The sequence below is a fragment of the Lolium perenne genome, chromosome 2, assembly GCF_019359855.2.
Source record: "Lolium perenne isolate Kyuss_39 chromosome 2, Kyuss_2.0, whole genome shotgun sequence".
Lineage (NCBI taxonomy): Eukaryota > Viridiplantae > Streptophyta > Magnoliopsida > Poales > Poaceae > Lolium > Lolium perenne.
In genome coordinates this window covers 305,260,168-305,280,790 of record NC_067245.2, presented here as the reverse complement: position 1 = coordinate 305,280,790, position 20,623 = coordinate 305,260,168, and the positions used below count along the sequence as shown (strand labels likewise).

The 20,623-nt window shown below is 44.9% G+C and overlaps 2 protein-coding genes across 2 annotated transcripts; both read right to left on the bottom strand.

Moving 5' to 3' along the window:
• Positions 1 to 290: 290 nt before the first annotated feature.
• Positions 291 to 3,306, bottom strand: LOC127336955 (uncharacterized). The gene is made up of 2 exons (XM_051363821.2): positions 1,400 to 3,306; positions 291 to 1,317 (listed from the first exon to the last, which is right to left on the bottom strand). The coding sequence occupies exons 1-2, from the start codon at positions 3,207 to 3,209 to the stop codon at positions 617 to 619; spliced, it is 2,511 nt and encodes an 836-aa protein (XP_051219781.1). The 5' UTR covers positions 3,210 to 3,306; the 3' UTR covers positions 291 to 616.
• A 4,198-nt stretch (positions 3,307 to 7,504) lies between these two features.
• Positions 7,505 to 19,052, bottom strand: LOC127336956 (DNA-directed RNA polymerases IV and V subunit 2). Its single transcript, XM_051363822.2, has 8 exons — positions 18,885 to 19,052; positions 15,764 to 16,385; positions 14,918 to 15,169; positions 13,031 to 13,911; positions 12,643 to 12,934; positions 10,930 to 11,883; positions 8,753 to 9,024; positions 7,505 to 8,268 (listed from the first exon to the last, which is right to left on the bottom strand). Exons 2-8 carry the CDS (start codon positions 16,358 to 16,360, stop codon positions 7,767 to 7,769), a joined length of 3,750 nt encoding a protein of 1,249 aa, XP_051219782.1. The 5' UTR covers positions 16,361 to 16,385; positions 18,885 to 19,052; the 3' UTR covers positions 7,505 to 7,766.
• Positions 19,053 to 20,623: the final 1,571 nt, after the last annotated feature.

Sequence of the window (20,623 nt, the reverse complement as noted above, 5' to 3'; positions counted from 1 at the left end):
TAAAACGTGTATGGCAGCCAAGAAAAGTACAACATGTAGATGGGGGTGGGGAATCACATATTTAGAATACTACCTCCATCTCAAATTGTAAGCCTTATATTTTTTTGAAAATTAAACCAAATAAAGTTTGATCAAACTTTTAGAAAAATCTATCAACAAATATTATATTTTGTAGATACCATATGAAAATTTATTTCATTATTTATTCAATGATATTGATTATGTATTTTGGATGTTAATGTTTTTGGTAAAAACATAGTTTAACTTTCTAAAAGTAATATAAGCCTTACTTTGGGATGGAGGTAGTACTATTTTGTCATCAATTTAGTCAGACATTACATCTCTTGATAGATTTAAAAAAGAAAGATACACAAGGTCATGTAGATATATAAGTTCTATCAATTAGTACATTACTTGGATATTGCGACCGTGAACTAGTTTAGTTTCACTCCTTTTTTGTTTTTTTGTACTTCTGTACAAATAATACACACATTCATCCTCCTTTATGTCTCGTTACCCCCGAAACTCCACATGTCCATGCAAGATGCGGCGCACCGCCGCGCATGCATGCAGACGGGCGGAGCCAAATTAATGGCCGGCAAGCTAGCTAGCTCGATCATTTGATGAATCCCATGACGTTGGGCGCGCCGGAGTTTTGTACCCAGCTGCCATTAGTGCCGTCGACGAACACGCCGGCCGTGAAGTGCGTGGCCTCGGCCTGCCCGATGACGCGGTAGCCGGGCCAGGTCACCCTCTTGCTGGTACCGGCGCCGGGCCCGGTGTTTGCGTACTCGGCGTAGTAGAGGGTGCTGAGGCCGAGGTCACCCATCCACTCCGACCACCCCTCCGGCTTGATGAGATCCCCGATGGTGCTCTCCATGACCACCGTCCTGGCGTACTCCTTCCACGGCCGGCCGAGGTAGCTGGGGATCGTCAACCTGACCGGGAACAGCGCCTGCTCCGGCACGATCTTGCAGCCCTGGAGCACGAGGCCGGTGGGCATGTTCTTGTCCGTGCGGCCGTGCGCGGTTACCATGTTGCCCTGGTTGTCCATCGGCTTCCGCACCGTCATGAGGCAGTTCTGGAACAGCGCCGCCGAGTTGCCGAAGATGAAGTCGATGGTGCCCAGCACCTCGCAGTTGCGGAAGAACTGCCTGTTGGCGTGCACGTACAGCGTATCCTGGTACCCCTCGAACCTGCAGTTGAAGAAGACCGAGAAGTCCCCCTGCGCGTGCATCGCCACCGCCTGGTGCCCGTCCGGTCCTGCCGTGTTCACGAACGCCATCGACTTGCAGATGAACCCGTTCCCCTCCGACGCTGCAACCATCCATCCATGGCGATCATATCAATGTGGCACTACACAAGGTGCATGTGGAGCACAAATTAGATAGTAGCTTACAGAAGGTGCGGGTGGCGATGGTTGCGAATCCCCCCTTGTTGCTCTTGTCGCCGATGACGCGGGTCTTGGTTGGCCCGTCACCGTACATGAAGATGTTGGTAAGATCCTTGGGGACGGTGACGTACTCCTTGTAGTCGCCGGCCTTGACGTAGATGACGAAGCGGGCGGTGGACTTCTTGGGAGCAGCGTTCACGGCCTCCGTGATGGTCTTGAAGTTGCCGCTCCCGTCCGCGGCCACCACCGCGTTGGGCTTCTGCATACCGGGAAGCTGCAGGAGCCTCCGGGCCTTGGATGGCACCCACTCCGGGAACGCGCCGGCAGACAGCAGCGCCCGGTGCTGGTGGTTGTGGTCGTCGAGGTCTTCGATCGTGCCGATCACGTCCGTCGTCAGCACCCTCCGCTCATCCTCCTCGCCCTTGTCGATCGCCTCCAGCTGGCCGTTGGCCTCGTTGGCTACGTCCTGAACCATGATGAGCGTGTTGGACAGGAGCTGGCGCTTTCCGGCGAGGTCCTCGGGGAGTTCCGTCGCGAGGAGGCGGCGGTTTATGTGGGCCGACATGTCGGCGATGCTCTCGATCTGCGCGGACAGAAGCCTTCGCCTGTTTCCTTCCTGGGCGTAATTTACCTCGGTGCCGGTCGTGGCGGACGCGCTATCGAAGGGCATGCTCAGCAGCCTGCGCTGGCTTTCGACCGGGCCGTACCCGTCTGGATCTGGACCCTCGGCGCGGGTCATGGACGACTCGTCCTGGAAGGAGAAGCTCAACAGCTTGCGCTTGTTTCCGTCCTGATCGTATTTAACCTCGGCGCCGCTCTCGGACGACGCGTCGTTGAACGACATGCTCATCAGCCGGCGCCGGACGAGGTCGGTTTCCTTGCTCAAGTTGGAGATGCCGCTGAACATCGAGGCATCCATGCTCATCATCAGCCGGCGGCGCCCAACGACGTCGAACTCGGGGCCGCTGCCGTCGTTGGCGTTGGAATCGTCGTCGGTCAGCATAAAGCTATGGAGACGGCGGCTTCCGTCGTGGGACATCTCGGCGATCTCGTCCAGCGTCTCGGACAGCAGCCGCCGGCTCGCGTCTCTCACGTCGGCGATCTCGTCGAGCCTGCCATTCACGGCCAGAAGGCGGCGCCTGCTTTCCTCTGTTGTGGCGGCGTCGCCGCCGTTGTTCCATCCGAGAAGCCGGCGGCTCCCTCCAGCGATCTTCTTGTAGCCGTCCTGGCTCTGCAGAACCTCGCCGACCTTGGTGACGATGGCCAACGCGTTGCTGCTGAGTTCGGTGGAGTTCTGGAGCAGCTTGTCCATGGCCTCCTTGAGCTCTGGCTTGTCGAAGCCGTCGGCGCAGGTGTAGACGTACGTCATGGCACTGGAGAGCCAGAACCTCAGGTCGTTTACGTGCTGGAGCACCTGGTCGGCCCTAAGGCCTGTCATGTCCTTGAGATCCGAGATGGCGTCGTTGAGGAGCTTCTTGCACTCAGCGATGGCGCTCTTGGTCACGCTGTCAGCGGCATCCTTGCCGACGTCGGTGTAGCGGACGAACACGGCGCCGACCTCATCAAGGGCAACCTGGAGCGCGGCCCGGAAGATATCCTCCGGGTTGGAGCTCTCGTTCACCACGGGGCTGAGGCTCTTCTCGCACTTCTCCGGGTACTGCGTGGAGGAGCAGAGCTCGGAGAGTCTGACGCTGGTGGCCATGGGCGCGCCCTCGCCGTGGGCCTTCCGGGAGGTCATGACGGCCGCGATCGTGCCGATGACGGCCACGACGCCCACGGCGGCGATGATGCTGGCGGTGGCGGCCTTGTTGGCCATTGTGCGCGACCAATGTACGGGAGCGCGAGTATTATTGTTGGTTTCTTTGCCGGAGCCGGCCGGGGCTCCTCGCCGCACGGGTACGTAGTGAGCTTGGCCCTGGCGCGCCAAGGTCTCGTTTATGTAAGTGCAGCGTGTGGACCAGAGCAGCGGTTATTCTTGGAGTGCCCTGGTTTGGCTTGGCTTGGCTTCAGCAGCGATTTGAAAGTTTCTTCGGATCGATAATCTCGTTTACTGGTTGGGAGCACTTGGCATTTGCATGGATCGATCGATCTCCTTTGCTCTGCATGTCACTAGCTAATTATGTTCTTATCTTCTTGTTCTTTTTTCAGAAAATGAAGAATTTATTATCTTCGAGCTATGCATGAGAGCTGCATGTCATTGTATTTGTATTAAGAGAGATGAAGGTGAAATAAGGCCATAGTACATTCGACCAGACCAGACTATAAACCGAAAAACGTACACGGATCAAGGTGAACAACACTTGAGCAGCCTGAACTGAAAACCACACCAGCCCCCTAGCTAAACTAGGTCCTAGGAAGAACACATGAGCCATACATTATGGGCCTCTTCTTTTGAGCGTCCAGCCCAGCTTCGTGACAAGCCCATGCAAATACCTGGCCAAGTTTGGGGCCTCTCCTTGACAGCTTGACTGGTGGGGCCTAAAAAATGAGAGTGGCCAATACATCAAACGGAAGACCACCCACTCACCTAGTGCATTTAACCGCGAGGAGCTTACCAATGTACTTGATTACCTCAAAATGTTGGATGTCACCTTGAGTTCCCCCAAGCACTTCACGTTGGACCTAAAACTCATGAAAGAGTGACATTGTTATGTGCAACTTGAAATGGTTGAATGCGCTATATGAGTGGGTAAGTACGTGAGAAGCGCGTCGTGAATCGAGAGTTTCTCCAAACACTTCACGATGCCGCATCATGAAGTGCTTGTAGGAAACTCATGGTAAAATCAAACATGCTTTGATTGATCCCCTGTTCTTGTTTTCCATCAGCATTGGGTAAAGCTTGGTTACACCAAGAGTCCCCCCAAACACTTCACGAGAGGGCGCTATAAATAGTGCCTCATGAAGTGCTTCTAGGAAACTCGTGCTAAAACCAAATGTGCTTTGTATTGATCTTCTCCTCTAGTTCTTGATTGTCTTTGAGTAAAGTTTGGTGGCACCGAGAGTTCCCCCAAACACTTCACAATGGCGCTTAAAATATTACCTCGTGAAGTGCTTGTAGGAAACTCATGGTAAAACCAAACATGCTTTGTATTGATCCTCTCTTCTAGTTTTTGGTCAGCATTGAGTAAAGCTTGGTGGCACCGAGAGTTCCCCCAAACACTTCACAGTGGCACTTAAAATATTGCCTCGTGAAGTGCTTGTAGGAAACTCATGGCAAAACCAAACATGATGTGTACTGATCCTCTCTTTTGGTTCTTGGTTGGCTTTGAGTAAAGATTGATGGCACCGAGAGTTCCCCCAAACACTTCACAATGGCGCTTAAAATAGTGCCTCGTGAAGTGCTTGTAGGAAACTCATGATAAAACCAAACATGATTTGTACTGATCCTCTCTTCTGGTTTTTGGTTGGCTCTGGGTAAAGCTTGGTGGCACCGAGAGTTCCCCCAAACACTTCACAATTGTGCTTTCAAAAGTGCCTCGTGAAGTGCTTGTAGGAAACCCATGGTAGAACCAAACATGTGCTTGGAACCAAACATGGTAGAACACTAGTAAATGCTTGATTACACCAAGAGTTCCCCCAAACACTTCACATAAGCTCTCGGAAAAGGTGCTTTGTAAAGTGCTTGAAGGGAACTCCTGGTAATACCAAACGCGATTTTCCATCAATACACCTCTTGTTATATTTGACCTACAATATCTGTTAAATGCTTGGTTACACCAAGAGTTCCCCCAAACACTTCACATACTACCTCGGAAAGGTCCTTTGTAAAGTGCTTGAAGGGAACTCCTCGTAATACCAAACTTGGTTCACTAGTAGTACATCTCCCTGGTGGTATATATGTATACGGTATCTACTAGACTACTACATGCTTGGTGACACCGAGAGTTCCCCCAAACACTTCAGATGATCCATCGAAAAGATGCTTTCTAAAGTGCTTGAAGGGAACCCCTGACGAGGCCAAACTCGACTAATTTTCACGTACCCATCATAGTGTATATGGATTTCATGTATGGTGACCTACCATTATAATTAATAAAGCGGTCAAATCTATCAAAACTGCTGGTTCCCACCTAGAGTTCCCCCAAACACTTCACTATGCACAACTCTCTATCCCTGCATTGAACACTTCAAGGAAGTGCGAATGCCAATGAGATGTAAGCTAGATACTGAAGTGATTTGAGGAGAACTCCTGGTGACGACCAACCAAAACTAGCTAGGACTCATGTTCCCTCCTTTGGACCACACTTGTTTAATCTGCCCTGGTGATGAGCGCATAGCCGGCTGCTATTTATAAGTACACATGAAAGACTAAAAGATGTAGTAGCAAGTTTTCAACCTCATGTGGACTGTGGTGTGCAAATGCATGTAAGCTCTTGGCGCCGGATCGATGAACCTAGCTACCAATTAATGTACCTAGCCGCGATGCAGCCTAGGTTAGAATGAAACTAGCTAGCTACTAGAGCGAAGGGAATCTCATGAGATGTGGCCTTTTTTGGCATAGATTTGCAGCTCCGAATCGTAGAAAAGCTCATGGAGTAAAGGTGTGTGCCCAGTCTGCAAATTCCTTATCTCTAGCACCAAGCAGAGATCAGGGTCGTCGTTCGCTCCGTTTCTGTCCACCAACGTTTCTCACAGCGTGTGCAAAGGGACACAGAGATCACATTGAAGAGTATAATTATCATTATCCCAACTGGTGGAAAGCTAGCTTGTGCAAGTTGCAGACATGGGAGAGACAAATGGGCTGGGATTCCGGGTAATCTTTGCTAATAATTACTTGCAGAAAATGCTACATAGGTCTCATGGATGGATGCGCTTGTTGCAGCAGTGCTGTGCTGCAGCAGTATTTTGATAAGGTCACAAGGACCTTCAGGTAGAAGGGAAACAAAAAGTGATCATGTACTTAGGTAAAACAAGAGATACTCCAGGCGTCTATGATATAAATATCTCCTGTATCTGTGGCGTATGCTATTTACGGCTTAGTGCTACTCCTTTTCAACTTCACAGGATGTGGCTTCTCTCAAGTGCGCCATGATCAGTACATCTTCTCAGTTGAAGAACAGAAGGGCATGTTGTGGAGACGATCTTGTACTGGTGACTAATATGAACTCAGCGTGATAAATAAAGTACTCCACATAATATCTTTTGCATGTCGGTAGTCGGTGGGACTTGCACGTTTTTCAGAACAAATTCAGCAATCATGCAGACAAATAATGCTAGAGCACACACACCTAACCTGGTATTTTCCATTAGAAAACCAGCCTAATCCAATGGGCTGGCTAGTTGTCTCATTATGCGTGACTGTATGGGCAGGCAGCACAAAGTGAGAGAAAAGCAGTGACACTGATGGCAACACGCCCGCTGCCACCAACAGGGATCGGACGGTGACTCATATTCCCAAGTCCCAATGCCAAACAACAGAGCAAAAAGCTACAAGAAGGCGTCCAGGTTCAGTGTACGCGATCCCTGCCATCTCTGCAGGGCATATATCGTTCAAAGTTGAGGGCTAGCTCGGGGATGGCATGTTTCAAAGCAGGTCAGATTCAGAATTGTGAAGCTGTACTTGGGGGTATAAGTATCTTTGGAGAAGCATCATTGGGCAGAGGATGGTGACGATGATGATGCGTCAGGAGCTGCTCTTCGTCCTCCTGATGTAACAAGGAGAGACCGTCGTCTTCGTTCACCTGGAGTTCCCCCGTTCACTTCTTGGTTCTGGTTTTTGGTGCAGGTAGGGAGGAGGGTTTTGCTGCTGTGGTCTTATCTCCCTTGCGTTTGTTCTTGGTAGGAGGTGGAGATGCGTCTTCCTCTCATCTGGTTGCGTGTTGTTGCAGCTTGATTGTATGTTGTATCTGGATCTGGGCAGATAATAAATCTTTGGCGATTGATTGGGTAGAGACTGCTCGTGTTTCCTGGCATCTCTTCTGGTTTTCCCTTCTTTTTGTCCTTAATTGTCATGGTGTCTGTGTGTTTCTGGAGGGCTTGTGATTATGGCCTAGGACCTTCATACCAATGAATCCTTTCCAATGCAGCAACGGTTTATGATCCAAGATATACCATATATTCTGACGCGATCAACGCCCTTGCCTATCAGAATCAGATTACGATAGCCTGATGTAAATTCACACAGCACATTTTGATCCATACCTCTGCTTTCCATCCAATGCATATACTCCATGCGGCAAGTAGCATGTTCTAATGAAGACAGGTAATCATGATCGATGGTTCTAACCTCCAAGGCATGGTATCGCCCATCCTAGCTACGCAAACACCATTGCCACAACCCACAAGGGGTTTCGCATAGCTTACATGTCCATAACCATATACATAACCTATATAATATATGTATACATATACATCATGAGTCAATGGCGTCATTCTAGCGGACCTCGGTCTTGAACTTGAGGCAGATCCCCATGCTGAAGAGTTCCTGGTAGAGCAGCTTCGAGCCGTAGGGGACAGGAATCTTGACTATGTTCTCCGAAGACTGGCAGAACCCACAGTAGGGGCCTCGGATCTTCTTCCCTCCCTGGACAGGCCTTATGATGATGTTCGCCGCCCGCTCGCATGTCTGGCAGACATGCATCTCCGAGAAGTCGCTGAGCATAAAGAGCCGCTCGTGTAGGTTGGCAGCCGCGCCATGGGCGAGGAGGCAGTCGCGCTCCATTTCTCCAAACTTGACTCCTCCAAACCTCTTCCTGTCCACGACGGGTTGCCTCGTGAGGGGATGCACTGGCCCGGTGTTCCGGAATTTCACCTTGTCTTCAGCCATGTGTGTCAGCCTCTGGTAGAAGGTAGGACCCATGAAAATCAGTGATTCCGTTCTTGCACCAGTGTGGCCGTTGAGAACGCTTTCAGCTCCCCATCTTTGAAATCCAGCCCTGAAATACAACAAGATGCATCAGCTTTGGACCTTTATGGCGATAACTTGCACTACTTTGTAGTACCATGGAAAAGTGGCTAAAAAATATAATGATCACTCAAAAGATGTTTCCTGCAAAACTATGCAATATGACTTGCAGAGGACCACATCTTCTCTAGCTACGATACAGATGTCTCAGATATACATGATGATACATAGTAGTAAAGTGAAAGTAGCATAGATATGAGAACACCTGGTGAGATTGAAAGGAAAAACATATACATGATTTCTTCCTAAGGAACTTATCATGTACAACTACCTTCTATAGATTGCGATGCTAAAGGAGGGGCTATGGCCCATACTGGCCAAAACACCTGTGCTCAACCATTTGGAATCATTAAAGATATCACTCTATTGTATCTATGTTAAACAAGAGGCTGGTTTTGAATTCATTCGGAGATTTTTTTTCGAAACTTACTTCGGAGAATTAAGAAAGCACTTACTTGTGCAATTGTTCCGAGATAACTTCAACTGATGCTGTTGTGAATGGTGTTGCATATCTAATTTTACCACCAAGAGTGATTCCCTTCCCCAAAGCAGCTTCAAGCAGCTGGCCTGGAGTTTGACGGGTAGGAAAGGCATGCGGATTTATCACAACATCCGGAACTATTCCTTGGCGAGTAAAAGGAAAATTCTCCTGACATTCTAGAAAACCAGCAACACCTTTCTGTCCATGCATGCTAGAAAATTTATCTCCGACGCAAGGTGCTCGAACCTGAAAAATCATCAGCAACAGAACTTTATGGCCATCTAAAGGAAACACAAGCTCTGGGAATACAAAGTCATAGCAAAAAGTACAGGGAAATGGCATAACATATGAGGCCAGTGACCAGCTGGATGTCTGGGTATCAGTGTATCACCAAGTTGACCTTGACCTTGTTATATCATATTTAACAGCAAAAAGAAATTTAAGAAAATGGAAAACTGAGACTTGGGCTGCCAGCACAACTGCCTGTTTGTGTCCGTCTAACGCTACCCCCCTCAGGTAATCATTCTCCTTGCCTTCATAAAGTAATGGTATTGCTGATATTGCCTTCAGGTAATCAGTTTGACCACCACCAGCAACTGATACTGCTGGAGACAAATATGGCTCCACATTAAATAATGGTAGTTACTCCAATTGTCAGCAGTGAGTCGGTGACAATTGAAGAGATAGCACTGGCATTAATCTACCAGCGCTGAGCCAAGATCAACCCGCCAAGTTTTCCCTGCATCTCCCCCTCTCCACGCAAAGATAGGCAGATCAACGCACCAAGGTCTCCCTCCATCCACCACTTCTCTTAGAGGAGGCTAGGCAACCATGTCCAACAATTAGGTAAACTTGAAACTCTATAATAGTATGAGCCAACCATGAAAATGCCAAAATGACCACAAGAACCTACGCTAGTTTTTTTTTAAAACATCTCTAGTTTTTCAAAAAATCTAAAAAAAATATTAGATGTACCTTTGGAAATAATATGTTGCACTTATGTGAAAATATCAGTTTGTGTATTGTAGAAAAAACAAATGGTGAAAACATGAGGTAGATGCTATATTAGCTTCGCCCTTTTGTTTTACACAGCACACACCGGACACAAGAAAATCCATCCCTGAACATCTATCACTGGCTTAAATAAAAAAAGGTTTAAGAATCAAAAACCTTGCACTAGACAGGCAAACATAGTATAGCATTAGTTCTGACGCTTAAATACTTAATAAATCCATTAGCACATAAATTAAGGGTTTGGTGTAATTATGGTGAGTAGAGAACAGAGCGATGCTCTGCTGGTAAGGTGTGCGGGTGTGCATGCCAAACACCAATGTTCAAGTCTCGGACTTCACAGGGCTTTCTTTCTTCTATAAAAGTATGCCACCAAGGGCTAATCCTGGCTGGTCTCATTTTTTGTAATTATGGTGAGTAATTTCTTTCATGAAATGTCAGTAAAATCTACAAATTTGTTAGTGACATTGGAGTATTTTTAATGGTAGATCTATTAATACCTTCACTTATGTTCCGAACAATATATTGTTTTTGTACATGGAGCGAGTACCGTATTATGCTAGAAATAAATGCAATAGGAAGAACTTTCCCTGAATATAAAGAGTTGTTGGATTGCCTAGCATTCAGCTTAGATCTAATTCAAGCATAATTAGTGCTCTTACCACCCACCATTATGCTTAAGCTAATTCTGAATTATTACTAGAGTAACTACATACTACTCCATGTTTTACGCATGGGCATTTAATTATGAAAAGACGACTTCACATCAACTATTTCTCTCAGGCCTACCTTTCGAATCTTCCATTTCGCTCTTATATGGCAGGAAAATAGGGTAGCCAATTCATGTTTTTCAAAGGTAAAGATAAATATATACAACAATATTCTCTCCAGAGCTAGATGATTACTAAACCCAAAAGCAACAATTCGTTAGTTCACTAGATCATGCTATAGTATTAGGCACATGAAAGGAGAGTAAACCCAATTAAGAAACATTTCAGTTCCAGTTGGTTTCAGCTGGTCAATCTGTATAGCAGAAGGCAACCATGTAGAGTTCTACTTTCTATAAGATGAATACAATCGCTGGTAAAGTTGATTCCACGTAATGAACTAGAAAATAGTTATTCTTCACTAAAGATTTACCTGTCTTAAAGACACAGCAGCAAAATTCTTCCCCTCATCATTGGCTGAGAGCAACACTCTCTGGACTATTCCCTTTTCCGTATGCTTCAGTTTAATACTATGATCTTCACCAGATTCTGACACTTTGCCAATTACAATGTCACCACTCTGGAGACTTGCACCCACGTATGGTAATCCATCGTCATCCAGATTGTCAACTCGCCCTTTCTTGCTTTGCATTTTACCAAAGTTTACCTTTTCCTTCATTTTCAGTCGTTTGATGGGCCCTTTGGTATCTACTTCTGCCTTATAGCTCCGGATGAGCTCAGTTCTAAACATACCCCGTTCAAGAGAAGCCCTATTCAAAATCAGTGAGTCCTCTTGGTTGAATCCCTGATGAACGTTGACTGCCACTATTGCATTTTGTCCATTGGAATACTCTGGCCTTGAAAAATCATCTTTTCTTCCAAAAGGATAATTTGATCTTCCAATACAATCAGCTGTAAATGTTTTGAAAAGGGGTTTCTGAGGGTAGAAAAGTTGATGAGAAAGAGTATCAACTCTGGTACGTGGATTTGTTGTGGAGTATCCAATAGCTTGCTGCGAGTGTTTCTCCGACTGGTACAGCACCCTTCGAGCAAAATTGTGATTTGCAAAAGGGATAAGACCACAACTTAATCCCATCAGAAAAGATCCATCCAGCTCACAGTGAGTATAACCAGGATCCTCCTCCTCGCTGGTTGGAAATAGGTGCTTAATTCCCCAGGCACATCTTATATCTTCCTCCTCTTCAACACCAATGAACTCAATTATTTCTTGTTGCAATAGTGTATGAAAAGAGTAAGGGTGGTGGCCCTTCCGTTTTGTAATTTTATTTAGATTCTCAACCACAAGAAGAGGTCTGAGGATTCGCCCTGCATCAGAAAACACCCGTACTTCTCCAGGAGATTGGTGCTTGTCCCTTTTGATTTCAACCTGATCAGATGAAATGTAAAGCATAAGCAATACTACAAATGATATTGTGGTGTCTAATGTTAGCACATGGTATGCAAGGGGAAAACATATGTAGCAACAGGTATCTCCATCATCGTGCATTAGATTAGGAGGTTGTCAAAAATTATATTACTCAATTGGTAGGACACACAAAAGAAATGCATATTGAAAGTTAGGCAGTACCAAAGAAGATAAAATACAGTGTAGGAGATGGCACCAACAAATTTAAAAGATCAGAATATGATGAACTCAACAGAAAGAGATTATAATCTTGTTGTTAACTGAACCGTGTAAAATGTTGATTCTCCAGAAATAATGAAGTACAAATATATACAAGAAAGAACATCATGATACAAATTTAAAAGATTGCATAGTAGATCAGAATATGATGAACTCAGCAGAAAGTGATTTTAATCTTGTTGTTAACTGAACCGTGTAAAATGTTGATTCTCCAGAAATAATTAAGTACAAATATAAACAAGACAGAACATCATGATACAAATTTAAAATATTGCATAGTAGAAGTAAGGCATACATTATGGAAACCATTGTTATATTCAATCAGATCAGATAACGTACAGCGACCCAAGATTTACCAAAAATGAAAATTTGACCTTTCCAAGACTTATGACACGTCATTAGTAACTCTTCCTAAACTAAACATGACATGTATCACTGAACATAGACACCAAAATGTAGATAAGAACAATGCTTCTAATCTAACCATGAGAGAGAGCAAACCTGTCGATCAACCAGACCGCCGCGTCTCATGCACCGTAAACGCCTGACAAATGAAGCTGGATCAGTACAGGATCCTACCCAATCGCCATTGAGGAAGATCTTATCCATTTTAGGAATCTCCTCAACATGAATTTCATCCAGTTTATTCATTCCACAAGAAACAAATCTGTCAATCAATGGCTGTGCCACTTTAGAGCTAACAATAGCAGTCACAGCCAGATTTTTAACAAGTCCACAGTTTTCTCCGTCAGGGGTGGACATAAAACACATCTTTCCCCAGTAGGACGGATTGCTGCAAGGTTTTTTCTTCAGGTAAGTTTACATAAGGGCATATAAAGCATAAAATGGACATGCGAGTGTGCAACACTTGGTCTAAGAAATTACTTACGGATATCTTGCATCACCAACTTTCCCAGCATAAGCAACCTGCAGGCGACTTTTCCTCAAGTCTGACATCGTTTGAAGAGGATTTGTTCTCCTTAGCATTGCAACAACTCCTGGGCATCTTTCATTTCTTTTGGAGGGATGGCACCAAGAACCAGTAGAAAAGGCACGATTTATACCATTAGTAATAATTGAAGAATCAAAGCAGTGCAGAGGAAATTCCAAATCACGGTCACTATTCAAATCTCTCTGCAAGGCCTTAACCATTAGTCTCTCTGCATGCCTAAGATGTGCCCGAAGTTCTCTTCCAAGCAATTCACCAGCTAGCTCCAACCTCTTGTTCCTGAAATCATCCTTATTATCACATTTGCGCCTCCCAGTAAAAGCCATTAGAAGGCATTTGACCATGTAACCTAAGAAATATGCTTTATTCCTATTCCCTCTTATACCAGGAAACAGATTTTTGGAAACATAATCATCAAACGACTCTGCTGGAGGAAATTTTTGACTCTTGACCAGATCATCAACATACTGGCGGGCTTTACTGGACTTACGAAAGCCTTCACACAGTTCATCTGATTCATTAATAGTTGCAGATATCGCGTCCATAACAGAAGCATCAGAGTCTCCCGTGTCTATCATCTCAAATGCTTCCTTGTCAGATGATATGCCTAGAGCAAAAAACATTAGCCAAATAGGCATATTGGCATACAAAAAGGAAATGGAAATGATTTTGTTCCCACTGATATCATTATTCTTTGTAGAATCAATTAGTTTGATATATATTCTTCTTATTTTGATTTCAGATGAATAAGAGACAGTCCAGCAAGGCCGGTCAGCAACCCAAATCCTGGTCAAACATTTTTGCTCTTGCGCAATAAATACCTGCAGGATTCAACAATGGAAATATAGTGAGATCCAAGAAGCTTACATATGTTACAAAACTACTTTTGTAGTAGACAATTGCTAAAAAAAACTCGCTGTGGAAGCCTCCTCCACCGCTTTCATTTAAAAAAAAAACTAACTTTCCTAACAAGATCATGAACTGGGTCCAGAAGTGTCAAGGTTATCAGCAGAAGCTCATGTCCAGTTAAAACATCACCGGACTAATTTTGAAAAAAAAAAAACTTAACTAGTACACGGAATAGACTGGAGTGATGACAATTGCAAAAAGATCTATAACAAGATGTACAAACTAACTAACGGGAACACGATGAGGCTTCCACACAAAGGTAACCACCTCCTAAACAAAGATGCAAAATGACAAGGAGCACAAATGTGCAGAAGTGACACAGGTCTAGGCTGAAACTTAGGTAGGCATGACGGTGTTCCTAAAGTATGGAACAGTATATGCTGGTGATTAACATGATCACTCGTATTGTCGTTGTTCTCCGTAACAAAGGATAAGTATTTAGCTAGTTTGATAGAATTCTATGTTGTCTTCTATAATATATAAACTGTAGCTTATTTAGGTTACATCATATTTGACTGACAGGGCTAACACACAAGAGTTCAACAATGGAAGCAGACCAAACACAAAAGAGTTCAACGTATGGAAGCAAACCAATTCACATGATAATCATTTTAAATGGTCTTTTCTGTAGGGTATAATAACTCTTTTGATAGCACTCCGTGTGCAACTGTATATATATAAGAACTATCCTGAAAACTCCTGTAGTGTTTGGCACTAATGCCTTCACAAACAGATAAATGGGCTTCTTGTTTTCATTAGATAAGAGCAAGAATATATAAGATTTTTCAATTAAAATATAAGAAAGTCCACAGCTCCATAGTCCATCTCAGTGACAAAAAAAAGTATTTTATTGATAATGCAACACTACGTGCATGATACATTAATAAAATACATAAAGAAACATCAATAGAATTATACCTTCTCTATTCCCTTGATCAAAAAGTATCCACCAGAATCAAAAAGGCAGTCAATTTCCTTATTTCCATACTCACTTTTCTTATCTTTATGCTCACTTTTCTTATCTTTATGCAACCAGCATAAGTTTGAATTAACCATAACTGGAAGGCGACCAATAGGCATCGGTTGATTTTTATCCACAATAAAATCTTTGCTGTGACCAGAAAGATCATTCCCTGTTTTAGCCTTGTCACTTTTCTCCATCGAATAAACCTGTTAACAGTTTAGAACATGTGACTCAGTGAATGTACAAGAACTAAATACGCAAATATGAGCACACCTATATTGATGCCCTAACTTCAAAATACACTATCCGACAACTTAGCACATAGTTCATAAAAGTTAATAAACATATCAACAGAACAGTTGAATAGGATAGCAGGTGTAATGACATCTACAACTGTGTATGTTGCTGAATGCTGACTACTGAGCTAACATCATGTAGCCATATGATCCTTGACTGCGCCATTTCACGTAGTGTCAATGGACCATTTTGGTATATTGATTAGGGCACCAGTGAAAAAACAACTACCAAATTAAATATAGACAACAGCAGCTTCACAAGATAAGTAGATAGACAAAGAACTTCCGTCTTTCTACATGATTAGCTTATGAGAACAGGATTGAAATTATGTGCTGTCACCAGCATTTAAAAACAGGTTATGCCATGCATGTCATAGCACTTTGCAATTTCAAATAAATCTTAAGCATCGATCCTACAGATAGCGTGCACTGTGCGACACTTCGCAAATAGATAACAGAAAAAAAAAATGTACTTAGCATATAAAGAACATGGAAACTGCTGACCTTAATATTCACGTCTACTTCCATTTGGGAAGAATATGTCATATTTTGGAGGCGAGCATGTCTCGGCTTGAGATCGAGGTCACGTGACTTCTTTTCAGACCAAAATACAGGCCTGTGCAGTTTCACTTTCCCAAACTTGATGATGGCATGCCTCCAACCACCTGGTCCTTTCTTTGAAGGATCATAATCTGGCTCGACGGTTATTTCCTCTAGTGAATCAAAAAGCTCCTGGAGCCCATGCGAGACAAACTGGTTGTAGGAATTCAACTGGTGGCTAATCAGACCAATCTCGTCAAAAAACGACCTAGATGCTTCCCTGCAGAACTTCTCTAGGCTTTCCAAGCTCATGTCAATGGGAACTTCTGGATGTGACGAAGAGCACTTCCCTTTACTCTCGTCATCCAGGTCCAGGGGTGATTTCCCATTCATATCCGCATCCATAAAAGACTGATCTCTGTCAACACCCATAGAAGACTTCCCGTTCGAATCATCCATGGTATGTGATCTGCTCTCTACATTGTCATCCAGCATCATAGGTTCCAGCTCAGGCTCAGGGCTACTTGTCCATTGCCCATTGTCCCTTGGTGAATCCTCCATTACACGAGCCGAGGACCCTAATACCCTGTCAAGTATCGCGATTCGCAACACCGATCATACAAAAACACCAGATTAGAAACTGATAATTTCAATATAAAAATGCCTTCTATAGTGCAGCATTAACTACTAGAAACTGAATTATCAAAATGATTAGCCATAAATGACGATACACGTAGTACCTGTACACATGCACGTTTACGACATTACCTCGAAAAGGTAAATACGTCAATCTCTGCAGGACAATAAATGAAGCATATGGCCTTTTTTAGATAAATGGAGCGTGTGGCTTACACTGCACTAAACGTAACCAAAGATATCTAGTAACGGAATGCGCAAATAAAAAGAAAGCCCACCCTAACTTAATTCAACACCGCTACATGAGCAGTAAAAGACAACACCCGACACCCTAGCCCCACATTCATCACGTACAAGGGCATTGGAAGCCATCAAAAAATTTGTCGAAACAACTCAATACAGTCCCCAAACCACCATAGATGCAAGCACAATGATCTCAATTTCATCAGCACAAAATCAATACAGCTGCGAAGATCTAACAAGGGAATAAGGAGGGCATGAATATCCACGTACACATCATTTTCTCGAAAAGGTAAATACCTCAATCTCAGCAGGACAATAAATGAAACGTATGACCTATTTTAGATGAGTTGAAGCATATGGCTTACACTGACTAAAAATAGCACAGAACATCTAGTATCAGATTGCGCAACCCTACCCTAACTTACTTGGAGCCACTACATGAGCAGAAAACAACGATCCGCGTAATCCTAACATCAAACACGTCACAGTGGACACCCTAGCTCACATTCATCACGGTTCACGAGCTGAGGGCATTGGAAGCCACCGAACCTTTTGGCAAAACAACTCAAAACAGTATCTCCCCGCCCAAAATTAAATCAATGTGGCCCAATAATCTCGATTAACCAATAAGTACAAATCACCATCACTGTTCACGAGCTGAGGGCATCGGAAGCCATCGAATTTTTTGTCAAAACAACTCAAATACAATCCCCACACCACCATATATGCAGCACAATGATCTCAATTTCATCAGCACAAGATCAATACAGCTGCAAATATATAACAGATGGGAAGATCTAACAAGGGAACAAGGAGGGCATGCATATCCACGTACACGTCATTTTCTCGAAAAGGTAAATACCTCAATCTCAGCAGAACAATAAATGAAACATATGGCCTATTTTAGATGAGTTGAAGCATATGGCTTACACTGACTAAAAATAGCACAGAACATCTAGTATCAGATTGCGCAACCCTACCCTAACTTACTCGGAGCCACTACATGAGCAGAAAACGAGGATCCGCGCCATCCTAACCTCAAACACGCCACAGTGGACACCCTAGCTCACATTCATCACGGTTCACGAGCTGATGGCATTGGAAGCCACCGAACCTTTTGGCAAAACAACTCAAAACAGTATCTCCCCGCCCAAAATTAAATCAATGTGGCCCAATAATCTCGATTAACCAATAAGTACAAATCACCATCACTGTTCACGAGCTGAGGGCATCGGAAGCCATCGAATTTTTTGTCAAAACAACTCAAATACAATCCCCACACCACCATATATGCAGCACAATGATCTCAATTTCATCAGCACAAGATCAATACAGCTGCAAATATATAACAGATGGGAAGATCTAACAAGGGAACAAGGAGGGCATGCATATCCACGTACACGTCATTTTCCCGAAAAGGTAAATACCTCAATCCCAGCAGGGCAATAAATGAAACATATGGCCTATTTTAGATGAGTTGAAGCATATGGCTTACACTGACTAAAAATAGCAGAGAACATCTAGTTTCAGATTGCGCAACCCTACCCTAACTTACTTGGAGCCACTACATGAGCAGAAAACAACGATCCGCGCCATCCTAACCTCAAACACATCACAGTGGACACCCTAGCTCACATTCATCACGGTTCACGAGCTGAGGGCATTGGAAGCCACCGAACCTTTTGGCAAAACTGCTCAAAACAGTATGTCCCCGCCCAAAAATTAAATCAATGCGGCCTAATGATCCCGATTATGCCAGTGAGTAAGTAGAAATCATCATCACGGTTCACGAGCTGAGGGCATTGGAACCCACCGAACCTTGTGGCAAAACAACTCAAAACAAAACAGTACTATCTCCCCACCCAAAAATTAAATCGATGCTGCCCCATGATCTGGATTATACCAGTAAGTACAGATCAATACGCCCGCCTATATAGCAGATAGGAAGATCTAACAGGGGGACGTTTACTCGAAACCCCCATAAACAAAACAAAAAAAGAACTGATTTTACAGCTCCGCCGCAAACAAATCCACGGCAGGCTGGACGCGTTGGAGGGGAACTAATTTCCGGATCGGACTGCTCGCGGTAAAAGGGGTAGACTAGAACGGAAGGGGAAAATGCTGTATTTCTAGAAGAGGTAACAGGGGCTGCCAACGGAAGGGAAAGGGGGGCGTCGGCGGAGCGCCGGCACGAGAGGGGGTATACCTTCGGCGGCGGCGGCGGACGGGCGGGAGGGAGGGGCGATGCGGACGAGGCGGAGAACCCTAGGTCGGCTGGGGGAGGTGGAATTCCGGCGGCGGATGATCTCCGACTCAGACTCCTACTCCGGTCCCGAGGATGTGGGGGCGCAGGGGAGGGGTTCAGGGTGGCGGAAACAGGGAGCGGGGGTTTAAATGGGAGTGTGTTTTCTGAGGGGAGTGAGGGCAGCCGTCCGCGGTGGCCGGGAGGGCAAATCTGACGGCTGAGAGTGCCGTTTCCCCGGGATCAATGGGGGGAGTCCTTCTTCTGCGGGGTCACGCCGTGGCTGTAATTGTGGATGGGTAACGGTCACAAGTGGCAAAGGGTGGTGCCACTTTAGGCAAGTCTACTCCGGTATCCCGAGGAGCAAGGGCATCGCCATCGGCCAATCCACTTCGAACATCAAATATGTCCGTTTCAACCTGTTAGGGTTGGAGACCATAGACACGAACTCCGCCGTGCCCCACCTTTGTCCGTTTGGGTTGGGGCAGCCTAGCTACCGAGACGACGCAAAAAGAAAGTCCACCGACCGTCATCGACGATGGTTTGATTAATGTTGTCGCCAGCTTCCCAAGCTGCCTGCCGTTTCCCACGTGTCGGCCTTGGGTTTCCCCCTTGTTGCTCTGCTGTTTCCCGCTCTGGTTGTAGCTATAAGAGGATGTCGGAGGAGGAGGAGGAGGAGGAGGAAGGGCAAACCCTAAGCACCCACGAACATCCAAGGCTGGACACAACGCTACCTGGGCAAGGATCAACGCAATGCGCGTGAGCGCTACCCCGATGACAATGATGCTGCAGTGATCGACATCTGTGAGCGCTACCCAGTGACGATGAAGCTGCATTGATCGCTATCTGGTGAGCAACTACAAGCGTACGCTCGTACCAAGACTATTCTCAAGTTTGAGGACCTTGAGAATGAGTTAGGTGATGAAATAATGAGATACCCTCAAGGACTCTCAGATCAAAGCTTTTTCTATGAAACCCCCCACACGGCAAATAATCTCCGCTTAATGATATATTGTGACATAAACTCACGTTCTTACGTGCATGCACTATAAAATTAGGAGGTGGATAAAATTTGCTCTATCTCATATTACTTATGCACTTCAAAATCAATTGATCCACATAGAGTCTTGCTGATTTCAAACGATACATCGGCAGCTCGGCACCTTGTGCCCAATTGTTCAAACACCAAGTTTACAACAACCTACAGAGACATCTCTCGCCATCTCTTTCTAAACATAAAGATCAAGATGGATGCCAACTTAACTATTGCTCACATTCACGAGTACCTTTGCCTTTGGAACGAGATCCATTCCTTACACCTCGATGAGAAGATTGAGGACTTCATTGTTTGGAACCTAACCAACAATTGCGAGTACTACACGACCTTGGCCTACACGCACAATTCTTTGGTGCGAAGATGTATGACCAAAATGGCGTGCATTGGGCACCCTCCAAAATTGGGTTCTTCTCTTGGTTAGTATTCCAAAATAGGCTTTGGACTAGATGGACCTCGCGCGCTTTGCTGCGCCGTTTTGATTATTCCCGTGGTTTTTTTTCCTTAGATACACATAGTAAAATTGATTTCATAAGCTAACAATGATGCACATCAAGCTATGAACTACTAAAAACATTGACATATCATGTCTAACAGAACCAACATAAAGTGGAGAAACGCAGGGCATATCAACAAACACTGGAGTTCT

Bases quoted from the DNA above. Each gene is read 5' to 3' on its own strand.
- LOC127336956 (XM_051363822.2), bottom strand. From the start codon at position 16,360: ATGGAGGATTCACCAAGGGACAATGGGCAATGGACAAGTAGCCCTGAG. The intron at 15,170-15,763 runs GTCAGCAGTTTC...AACTGTTAACAG, and splicing joins AAGTAGACGTGAATATTAAG to GTTTATTCGATGGAGAAAAG. The intron at 12,935-13,030 runs GTAAGTAATTTC...AAAACCTTGCAG, and splicing joins GTTGGTGATGCAAGATATCC to CAATCCGTCCTACTGGGGAA.
- LOC127336955 (XM_051363821.2), bottom strand. From the start codon at position 3,209: ATGGCCAACAAGGCCGCCACCGCCAGCATCATCGCCGCCGTGGGCGTC. The intron at 1,318-1,399 runs GTAAGCTACTAT...GGATGGTTGCAG, and splicing joins CATCGCCACCCGCACCTTCT to CGTCGGAGGGGAACGGGTTC.